This window comes from Bufo gargarizans, chromosome 6 (genome assembly GCF_014858855.1).
Source record: "Bufo gargarizans isolate SCDJY-AF-19 chromosome 6, ASM1485885v1, whole genome shotgun sequence".
Classification (NCBI taxonomy): domain Eukaryota; kingdom Metazoa; phylum Chordata; class Amphibia; order Anura; family Bufonidae; genus Bufo; species Bufo gargarizans.
In genome coordinates, this window is record NC_058085.1 from 247,124,679 (window position 1) to 247,136,378 (window position 11,700).

Genomic DNA, 11,700 nt, shown 5'->3' on the forward strand with positions numbered 1-11,700 from the left:
GAAGCATGCCCAGCTCTCCTTAGGCCTCTTTCACACAGGCGAGTTTTCCGTGCGGGTGCAATGCGTGACGTGAATGCATTGCACCCGCACCGAATCCGGACCCATTCATTTCTATGGGGCTGTGTACATGAGCGTTGTTTTTCTCATGCATCACTTGTGCGTTGCGTGAAAATCGCAGCATGTTCTATATTCTGCGTTTCTGACGGAGCCCTGGCCCCATAGAAGTGAATGGGGCTGCGTGAAAAACGCATTGCATCCGGAAGCAAGTGTGGATGCAATGCGTTTTTCACTGATAGCTGCTAAGAGATTTTTTTATCACGCGCATGAAAAACGCATCAAAACGCATTGCACCCGCGTGGAAAAAACTGAACGCAATCACAGACAAAACTGACTGAAATTGCTTGCAAAATGGTGCGAGTTTCACTGAACGCACCCTGAACGCATACGGACCTAATCCGTCACATGAAAGAGGCCTTAGGGTACTTTCACACTTGCGGCAGAAGATTCCAGCAGGTAGACGCGGCAATACGGACGCAAGTCGCAAACTGATGGCATTTGTCAGACAGATCCTGATGCAGATCCGTCTCTCAGGTGCATTTTTAAAAGGACTTTGCATGCGCAGACGGGAAAGACGGATCCGTTTTGACGGAACACTCAATGCCGGATCTGGCAGATCTGGCACTAATGCACTTCAATGTAAATTAATTCCGGATCCGGCAAGCGATCAGTAGTTTTGGCCGGAGATAAAACTGCAGCATGCTGCGGTATTTTCTCTGCCCAAAAAACGTAAGAGGGACTGAACTGATGCATCCTGAACGGATTTCTCTCCATTCAAAATGCACTAGGATAAAACTGATCAGTTTTTTCCGGTATTGAACTCAATACTGGAAAACAAAAAGGCTAGTGTGAAATAAGTCAAATAAAGGACGGCTCTACCTCCTAATTTGGGATGGCCAGGTGCGCCTATCAGATGTCGCACTCAAAGCACCAAAGAGAGTGCCCATCTCTACTTTTACTAGTGTGAAATAACCCTTAGGCTGCATTCACACGGGCGAGATTTCCGCGCGGGTGCAATGCAGTAGGTGAACGCATTGCACCTGCACTGAATCCTGACCCATTCATTTCAATGGGGCTGTGCACATGAGCGTTTTTTTTCATGCATCACTTCTGCAATGCTTTAAAATCGCAGCATGTTCTATATTCTGCGTTTTTCACGCAGCCCTGGCTCCATAGAAGTGAATGGGGCTGCGTTAATAACACATTGCATCTGCAAGCAAGTGCGAGTGCGATGCGTTTTTCACTGATGGTTGCTAGGAGATGTTGTTTGTAAACCTTCAGTTTTTTATCACGCGCGTGAAAAACGCATCAAAACGCATTGCACCCGCGCGGAAAAAACTGAACAACTAAACGCAATTGCAGCCAAAACTGACTGAACTTGCTTGCAAAATGGTGCGAGTTTAACTGAACGCACCCTGAACGCATCCGGACCTAATCTGTCAAGCTAGTGTGAACTCAGCCTTACTATAAGCAACCCCAGGAGCTAGCCCCTCCTCCTTACAGCTCCCGCCAGCTTTCTCTGCTGCAGGACACTACCGCCCAAACTAACCAATAACAACGCTCCTTATTGCAGGCACAGGCAGCACTGATGCACTTCCATGCCGTTCATGGCGCCCTGCGCTGATGAATGGCAGGGAAAAGTCCACGACGTATTGGTACACCTTAAACTTTTTTCAGAGAATAAAACAGCCTGGACAGGCCTCTCTGTCGCTTGTACAGGCGTTATTGTGACCTCTGGTCTGAAGTCATCCCAACAGTCCCATATCATCAATAGAGTGTAATACCGCCGGTAATTACCCGATAAACAAGCAAACAGCAGATCGTGCTAATTTGCCGCTGGCAAATAACTGTACAGCGTGGAAACAAGCGATGGTACCACGGTCGCTGCATGTAATAGGAGCAGTCTCCTCAGCAAGCAATTCCTTATCGCCTGGAAAATCTGCCTCTGTAATACAGCCTTTACACACACACTACCAACAACATCCAATCCCACACAAGACACCCCCCTCAGCATACACACGGCTGCCCCCCATCACATACAATCCAACACAACCCCCCATATACAACCCAGACACCTCCGCCACAGCATACAATGCAACACAGCCCCCCAATACAACCAGATCCCCCCTCCGTTAGCATCCGCAAGGACCCCCTACCAACTCAGTGTACAATCCCTCACAGCCCCCCACATACAACCTACTACATAGCTACCCCTCTGAGCATACCATGCAACACAGCCCCCCAATACAACCAGATACCCCCTCCGTTAGCATCCACAAGGACCCCCTACCAACTCAGTGTACAATCCCTCACAGACGTCATCCTACTACATAGCTACCCCTCTGAGCATACCATGCAACACGGCCCCCCCAATACAACCAGATACCCCTCCCTCTCCCATATCCACCACCCCACATCTCAGTGTGCAATCCATCATATTCCCCTCACATACAACCGACAGACATCCCTACTACACAGCCCCCCATACAGGCAGATAGCCCCTCACAGCACACAGTACAGGGCTCCGCGTACTTCTACTGCGCTGCTGAAGATCCACGTGAAAAAGCGCAAGGCTCTCCTGTTTCCGAGCCACGTGATCTAGGAGTACCACGTGGCGTTGTGACGTCAGCAGGTCCTTACCGGATATAGTATTTACCCATTACCGTGCAGTAGGGAGATCGTGGAGAGGAAACAGAAATGATTGTGGAGACGCAGGCAGAAGAGAGCCCGGACAAGGGGAAGCTGGGGGACCCTGTGCAGGCAGAGGCTGCCGAGGGGCAGCAGTTACAGGAGCAGAGCGCTGGAGGCCAAGGAAAGGAGCTTCCAGGTAGGAAGAGGGAAGCGCCAGCCCAGTCTCACAGGCAGATCCCTCAGGGGAAGCCGAAATCTGGAAGAGTCTGGAAGGAGAACAAAAAGAGGTGAGCAGATAACAGTGGCCATCCTGGACCCCCATCAGATCCGTCATAAGCCTCGTGTGGTGCTGGTCCATACTGTTAGGACAACATACACTATAGGACGTCATGGCAGGAGATGCCTCACCTGGGTCACTTATGGGATATATCCTTACTTCGTGAAAATACCTTACTTCTGGGGGGTGTGCGCCTCTGCGCAAGCGCACTACCACGGCACGGGTAAGATAAAATTACATGGAGCGCTGACTCACGGACACAGTGTGTGCGCTGTCAGGGGTAAGGAGATCTGATGGTCTTTTCTCTTTACCCTCACTGCGAACACATGGATTGGGAAATCTCTCCTTCCCTTTTTTCCTCTTCTCCCATCAGCCATCTGGGGGGGTGGGTGCAGCATATTGGGGGCATAACCCTAAACTCTAACCCTGGGGGTAAGGAGATTTCACAATCTGTGTGTGAGAGTAAGGAGAAAACACCGTCAGATCTCCTTACCCCTGATGACGCACGTGCAGTGTCTGTGAGTAAGCGCTTCATGTAATTTTATCTTAGGCTACTTTCACACTGCCGTTTCTGGGTCCCCCTGTGAGATCCGTTTCAAGTAGGGGTGCACCGAAATGAAAATTCTGGTCCGAAACCGAAAATTCAGGATACCCCTTGACCGAAACCGAAACTGCCTTTTTGCCCAAATACTTTTAAAAGACCCCCCACCCCATAACAGTGCCATCCACAGACCCCCCCCCGTCTCATAACAGTGCCATCCACAGACCCCCCCCCACCCCATAACAGTGCCATCCACAGACCCCCCCCCACCCCATAACAGTGCCATCCACAGACCCCCACCCACCCCATAACAGTGCCATCCACAGACCCCCACCCACCCCATAACAGTGCCATCCACAGACCCCCCCCCCACCTCATAACAGTGCCATCCACAGACCCCCCCCCCACCTCATAACAGTGCCATCCACAGACCCCCCCCCACCTCATAACAGTGCCATCCACAGACCCCCCCCACCTCATAACAGTGCCATCCACAGACCCCCACCCACCCCATAACAGTGCCATCCACAGACCCCCCCCCCCACCTCATAACAGTGCCATCCACAGACCCCCCCCCCACCTCATAACAGTGCCATCCACAGACCCCCACCCACCCCATAACAGTGCCATCCACAGACCCCCACCCACCCCATAACAGTGCCATCCACAGACCCCCACCCCATAACAGTGCCATCCACAGCCCCCATTGTACAATTAATAGAAAATAGCGGGGAGGAACTGGGAGGAGGAGCTGGGGGCCGGTGCGTTCACTGTTCTCCGGCCCCCAGCTCCAGTAGTTATAAAATGTTGTACAATTAATAAGAAATCTATTCATTTGGCCCCCCTCTGCAGTATTACATTCAATACAGCCACTTCCTACTCACAGGGCTGTCATCTTAATGCTGGCCGGCCGGGCAGAGGAGCGGCAGCGTCACAACTGACGTCATGTGCCCGGCCTACTTTCTGAATGAAGGAGGCGGCGCAGGCATGTGACGTCAGTCGTGACGCTGCCGCTCCTCTGCCCGGCCGGCCAGCACAGCCCTGTGAGTAGGATGTGGCTGTATTGAATGTAATACTGCAGAGGGGGGCCAAATTAATAGAATGCTTATTAATTGTACAACATTTTATAACTACTGGAGCTGGGGGCCGGAGCACAGTGAACGCACCGGCCCCCAGCTCCTCCCCGCTATTTCCGGCCGATATGTAAAAATATCGGCAGAAACAGATTAGGTGCATTCTCGGCCGATATTTTCGGCCGCCGAAATTTCGGTGCACCCCTAGTTTCAAGGCTCTCACAAGCGGCCCCAAACGGATCAGTTTATCCCCAATGCATTCTGAATGGATGCGGATCCGTTCAGAATGCATCAGTTTGGCTCCGTTCCGCCTCCATTCTGCTCTTGAGGCAGACACCAAAACACTGCTTGCAGCGTTTTGGTGTCCGCCTGGCGGTGCGGAGCCAAACAGATCCGTCCTGACTCAATGGGGACGGATCTGTTTACATTGACACAATATTGGTGCAATTTTAAAGGTATCGGTCCCCCATTGACTTTCAATGTAAGTCAGGACAGATCTGTTTGACTTGCACTTAGACTTAGATGAAGTTATGCAGATGGATCCGTTCTGAACGGATACAAGCATTTGCATTTATAGGTGCGGATCCGTCTGTGCAGATACCAGACAGATCCACACCTAACGCATGTGTGAAAGTAGCCTGTGCTGTGGTAGTGTGCTTGCGCTGAGGCGCACACCCCCGGTGTTCACGAGGGGTAAGGTATTTTCATGAAGTAAGGATTTTTGTTAGAACACTGGTGCTCAGCTGTCTTCAGAATTCCCATGGTGGAGATTGGAGGGGTAGCCATGCATGTGTGGGTTGCTCTCCCTTCACTTCGAAGACCTATTATTGAGATAGGTGCAGGTCCCAGCTCTGGGAACTTCTCCGATCAGACTTTTATGGCATATTCTTTTCATATGCCATCAATGTCCCAGATGGGAATAACCCCCCCCCCCCCTTAAAGGGGTTATCCCATCATAATGATCACTGTTAAATCTGTTAATGATTTGACAGTGATCATTTTTGTAAATATACTTTATTAACAAATCCCCACCGATTAGGATAAAATTCATACCCACTTACCTGATTGTTGTGACTCGGTCTCCCCTGGTTACGACCACTGCTCTTCTCCAAAAGCCGGAAGGTCGCGCTTGCCCAGAAGACGACTCCTTTTCTCCCGGCCGGTCCGCTCGCTGTTCTGAACGCGCACGCTGCCGCGCATGCGCGACAGTGACTTCTTCCCAGCCAGAATAGTACAGAGCTGCGAACGCGCACTCTGGCTCTGTAGGAATAAGTCACCATTGCGCATATGCGCGGCGTGCGCATTCAGTCCAGCGCGCGGCACGGCCGGGAGAAGACTTCAATCAAGATGAAGCCCGCCCCCAGCCAGAATCCAGGAAGTGAACGCGCGGTGGCAGCAGGTAAGTATAAAAACGCTAAGTGGGATAACCCCTTTAAGGTTCCGTTGTAGACATGCAGCAACATTTTGGGCAGAGCTCTTTATCAAGCTAAGTAGTGGTGTAGCAGGGGCATGCAAAGGCATTAGCACGTCTGTGGCAGTGCCCAGTAGTGAAGAGGACTGCAGGAACTAGGAGCAGTAAATATATAGTCAGATCTTGGCACAACCAGGAGAGGTGACAAGTATGGTCTACAAGAAGTCACAATGTATGGGTGCTTAATATACCCATCTGCAATGAACCTGTCACCAGCTCAGGCCTAGGTGATAAGTTAGAAGTAGGGTGAATTGCCCCCATGGCGGGCCTACCCCAGCGGCACAATACTAGTAATGCTATATGGTGTCAGCAGTCACCATGTCATGGGATCTCTTGGCACAGTCCCAATGGAAGCCGCCTTGTTCTCGTTGGCATATATGTGGCTTGCAAATCATTACAGATTTTTTGCAAAGACCCCAGAACAGCACCATCTATATGGATCCATTCTACCTGCAGGTTCCCTTTGAGCCCAGCTATATTGCTGCTTCTTGCCTAGGGTCCATCAGTAAGTCGCCCCTGACCTGCTCGATCATCTCATCGCTTTCTTCTAGATCTATTTGCATGAGGGAATTGCGATGTTTGGTTTGTAAGTTAGTAAAATCCCCCCCCCCTCATTTTTATTGATGGCTTATACTTTGGAAGAAAAAAAAACATTCTTGGGATCCCACTGATCTTCCCAACAAAGGGGCAGCAGCGACCTACTGTACGTGTGGGGCTATGGCTGATGTTCCAGGTCAGCACATTCTGACGGCTGCACTACCTACCATCCATGTTAGGTCTCAGAACACCAGTTGCTTGAGTCTGTAAGGGTACGTCTACACTGGTCTGATGACAGCTATGGCAGCCAGGTTCGCAGAGTAGCGGTGATCCCATAGTGTTGAATGTCTTGCCACTCTAGTGGCAGTACTATTGATTTCAAAGGAATCACCGATACTCTGCGAACCTGGCCACGATGGCTTTCACGCAAACCAGTGTGGCTGTGTAGCCATAGCATAAATATTTGCAGGTTCATGTGAGGGTGGGGCGTCGTTCTGCCTCAAATGTGGTGCTCCAATGTCCCTGGATTCCATCAAATTTGTAAGTGAGTACAGAGTAAAGTCATCTGTCGGAGCTAGCCCCCAGGGTATGATGCCCTGCAACTTTTCATATAGTGGTAAGAGCTTAATCTGTATATCTTCATTCCTCCCAGGTTCTCCAACATGGTAAAGGATCGTCCACTGCACACTTCATGGGAGGTGAAGATGAAGCAAAGGCAGGAGAAAAAGGTGGTGCAAAGCTTAGCCCAACAAATAAAGGATGAAAAGCAGCGAGAGAAGGAGGTAAGGCCATCTGTCTGATACAGGACTAGACAAATGCCAAAAACTTCTATAGAAAAGTGTAAAAAAAAAAATCCACTTAAGGGCTCTTTCACACTTACGTTGTCCGGATCCGTTGTGTACTCCACTTGCCGGGGATTACACGCCGGATCCGGAAAAACGCAAGTGAACTGAAAGCATTTTAAGACTGATCAGTCTTCAAAATGCGTTCAGTGTTACTATGGCAGCCAGGACGCTATTAAAGTCCTGGTTGCCATAGTTGTAGTGGGGAGCGGGGGAGCAGTATACTTACCGTCCGTGCAGCTCCCGGGGCGCTCCAGAATGACGTCGGAGCGCCCCATGCGCATGGATGTCGTGCCATGTGATCACGTGATCCATGCACTTGGGGCGCCCTGACGTCACTCTGGAGCGCTTCAGGAGCCGTACGGACGGTAAGTATACTGCTCCCCCGCTCCCCACTACACCTTACCATGGCTGCCAGGACTTTAGCGTCCCGGCAGCCATAGTAACCATTCAGAAAAAGCTAAACGTTGGATCCGGCAATGCGCCGAAACAACGTTTAGCTTAAGGCCGGATCCGGATTATTTAATGCCTTATCAATGGGCATTAATTCCGGATCCGGCCTTGCGGCAAGTGTTCAGGATTTTTGGCCGGAGCAAAAAGCGCAGCATGCTGTGGTATTTTCTCCGGCCAAAAAACGTTCCGGTCCTGAACTGAAGACATTCTGAACGGATATCTCTCCATTCAGAATGCATTAGGATAAAACTGATCAGGATTCTTCCGGCATAGAGCCCCGGTGACGGAACTCTATGCCGGAAGAAAAGAACGCAGGTGTGAAAGAGCCCTTAGCCCTAAAGTATATGGGGTTTATTAGATAGCTGTATGGCCAAAAGTATGTGGACACCAGACTACAGGTCGTTATGAGCAAAGGCTGAAAAGCAGCCCCTACCAATATCCTTCCTCCACCATATTTTACAGTAGGCATTCAGTTGGGTAGCATTCTCCAGGTATGTTACTCATATTAAGAGTACTGCTTTACACAAAGCCATCCTGTGCTTGGCATTGGGCATAGTGTTCCTAGGTTTGTGTGCAGCTGCTATACGATGGAGACGCGTTTCATGAAGCTCCTGATGCGCAGTTCTTGTGCTGATGTCACTCCCGTAGGCAGGAGGATAGACTAGTTTACACGCCTCTTCTCTCAGAATCCTGCAACTTTGTAGGTGAGCTGTTACTCCTAGATGCCTGTGCGTTACAATAATGGCACTTGCATTTGACCCAGGACAGAACAGAAATTTCGCTGACAGACTTAAGGCAAAGGTGGCATCCTAGGATGGTGCCCACGTATGGCCACTGAGCTCTTTGATATACTATTACCAATGCTTGTCACATGGCTGTGTGCTTGATTATTCACCTGTTTACAGTAGGTGTGGCTGAACTCAATAACTGGTGTTTTCCCATAGTTTTGCTAATATATATTATTTACGATATCTTGTATCTCCATACCATGTACCAGCCATCTATGACCAGATGCTTCATGCCATGTAGTGACACAGAACCTAGTGGCAAAGAAAGCTGCTAGCCCCCACACTAGGAAGTTCAGAGATGCGCTGTATAGTTTGACTCTTAACTGATACTAGACAGGGACTCGGTTCTGCGTTTATGTTTGGACTGAAAATAAGTATTTTTATATATTTAAACCTCCTTTTTGTTTTTAGGAGAAAAAGAGACGTCGAGAAGAGAACCTGAGACGTAGGTTGGAAAATGAGAGGAAAGCTGAGGTGGTACAAGTGGTAAGTGGACATGCTGCTTCTAACACTGCATGTTTGGTGTGCTCTTGTGTCAGCATTCTGTATACTCTACGTTCCCCTTTTTTGGGGCCAGTTATATTTTTAATGGAACCATTTGGGGGGGGGGGGGGCAAAAATGTGGAGAGAAAAAACCCATCAATCCTGCAATATTTTGTTATGGCCTTTACCATGCAGCATAAATTAAATATTGTCTTTGTTTTGTGTGTCTACTGCTTTTGCACTATAAAGATATTTAACCCCTTGATGACATGCTTTGTACATGTTCCACGGACATCTTCATGAGGCTTAAGGGAGAAGCGATGTTTAAGTCCCCTAAGGGGATTGAAAAAAAAAGGCTGTATCTTTCGCCCCATAAGACGCGCACCCCTGTGCCCCTGCGTCTTATGGGGCGAATGCTGCCAATTTACATCGCTGTCTGCGATGTATTAGTGAGGAGGGACTGTAGTCGGCAGGGCAGTGTGTACTGTATTATACATGGTGTTAATCATAATATCTAAACTGAATAATGATGCGCTCCCCCTGTATTTTCCGGGTACACATGTCACGCTCCTGTAGTAAGCGGTATCAGGCAGGCCGGGCGGCTGTAACTCACTGAGGTCACGTGCCTGCTTCATTCACAGATCCCCACCATCATAATGCCATCCGCAGATTCCCCCCCCCACCACCACCACCACCACCACCACCACCATCATCATAATGCCATCCACAGATCACCCATAAGTGTCATGCACAGACCGCCATTGGTTCAAACCCACCACAAGCACACCTTTTGGTTAAAAATATATTTTTTCTTATTTTCCTCCTCAAAAACCTAGGTGCGTCTTATAGGGCGAAAAATACGGTATATCACGTTTCACATTGCCTTCTTTACCCATATTACACAGAACCCCCCCCCCCCCCCCCCCCCAAAAAAAATGTTTTGCACTGGTGCCCCACAAAATGCCCGTATTTATCCCATAAAGTGAATGACGTAATGTTAAAAAAAAATAATAATTTTTAAATGGCTGATTCGCAGGTTTTTTGTTACTTTTGTCACCTCCCGAAAAAATTACATGGCGTAGGCAAAGCTTGAGAAGGCCACGCTGCTACTGTGAGCTCAGCTGCCTTCTCAAACAGCTGATCAGCAGGTGTCCCTGGTGTCAGACCCCCACCAATCAGATACTGATAACCTATCCTGAGGATAAAAAAAAAAAAAAAAAAGCCTCAGGAAAAATAAAAAGGTAGAGAGTTAAAAACTGAAAATAGCCATGTGCCCAAGGGGTTAAAGCTAGTCTGTCAGCTGTTTAGATACCGTTATCGGTGCTTTTATTAGGAACAGCACTGTGAACAAGAACTTTTAATCCAGATGTGCTGTCCCCACAAGTGCCCAAAGTTGTCCTTGACAATGGCTGCTTCACAGCCCTCTCCTCAGGCAGAGCGGTTGTGGAGTAGCTCCTCAGCATGAGGGACCAAATCTTTTATAGTGGGAAGGGGTGGCACACTTTGTATTGAAAGTTTTGTCACTGGGCAGCTGCTACTAAAAGAATCACTGAAGGTATTATTAACCAGCTGTTCACTGCCCCTTCTTATCGCGATCATCAGTTTTGCAGACTCAAACCTGCTGACAGACCCATTAAAGGGAACCTGTCATGTTTGAACATATTACCCAGAGCTGCAGCCCACAGGCTTATAGAATTTTCTCCAGAATGGCCATTTTTTTTTGCAGCCTAGGTTCTATATGCCTGTACTTTATTACTAACCACATATCCGGCATGTTCTTTTTCATTAGATCCGAAATCCAGCTAAACTGAAGAGGGCCAGCAAGAAGCAGCTACGCAGTATAGAGAAGAGAGACACGCTGATGATGTCAAAGGCCGGGAAGAAGCTGGCCCAGAAAAAGAGTGCACCTTCCAAGGCAACAGAAAAAAAGGAGGCCATTTCGCGGTGAAGTTGATTTACTAGGCCTTCAGTGATGATGGACATAAAGCGCCTGCTGGGCCACCATCTTGTTGTGACAAGAAGGGGAGAGCATGCAGATTTGAAGACTTGTGTAACCAGTGACATATGTCTCTGTATTTCAGATGTTCGCTGTGACTACTGAATTCTGCTCCTATGTAACCAACCCATTTGCTATTACAGCTTGTTCTTTCTGGCCGTTTAATTAAACGGAGGGAAAGAATTGTTACCACTTGGTAATGTTTGAATATGTTTCATTAAAAACGCAGGTCCCATGTATTAAACTCCATCTTCCAATGTAAGTTTATAGAATTTTTGGTAGAACCGTATTTTAGAACAATGGTTGTCAACCTTTTCATGCTAAGTACCCCCCTGGTGACAAGAATAGCGCACCATGCAGTGTCAGTCTTCCTGTCGCATGACACACCATGGATGATGATTACTTTTTAGATTACAATCTGCGCAACCAAACATACAGGAGACTACAGTACCACATACCTATTACATCAAGCAACGTCTCTAATGTAGCTGTCCTCTTTCCTCATTGTCTCCATTTGGACCAGACTGGCACGATGACCTCTTAGGTTCATA

At 48.7% G+C, this 11,700-nt stretch overlaps 1 protein-coding gene across 1 annotated transcript; it reads left to right on the forward strand.

The window, feature by feature from the left end:
- Positions 1 to 2,688: 2,688 nt before the first annotated feature.
- CCDC86 (coiled-coil domain containing 86) lies at positions 2,689 to 11,411 on the forward strand. Its single transcript, XM_044298095.1, has 4 exons — positions 2,689 to 2,975; positions 7,240 to 7,369; positions 9,082 to 9,156; positions 10,943 to 11,411. Exons 1-4 carry the CDS (start codon positions 2,755 to 2,757, stop codon positions 11,099 to 11,101), a joined length of 585 nt encoding a protein of 194 aa, XP_044154030.1. The 5' UTR covers positions 2,689 to 2,754; the 3' UTR covers positions 11,102 to 11,411.
- The last annotated feature ends 289 nt before the right edge of the window (positions 11,412 to 11,700 follow it).

Coding starts and splice junctions, on each gene's coding strand:
- CCDC86 (XM_044298095.1), top strand. CDS start 2,755: ATGATTGTGGAGACGCAGGCAGAAGAGAGCCCGGACAAGGGGAAGCTG. Junction 7,370..9,081: donor AAAAGCAGCGAGAGAAGGAG/GTAAGGCCATCT, acceptor TTTTGTTTTTAG/GAGAAAAAGAGACGTCGAGA. Junction 9,157..10,942: donor AAGCTGAGGTGGTACAAGTG/GTAAGTGGACAT, acceptor CTTTTTCATTAG/ATCCGAAATCCAGCTAAACT.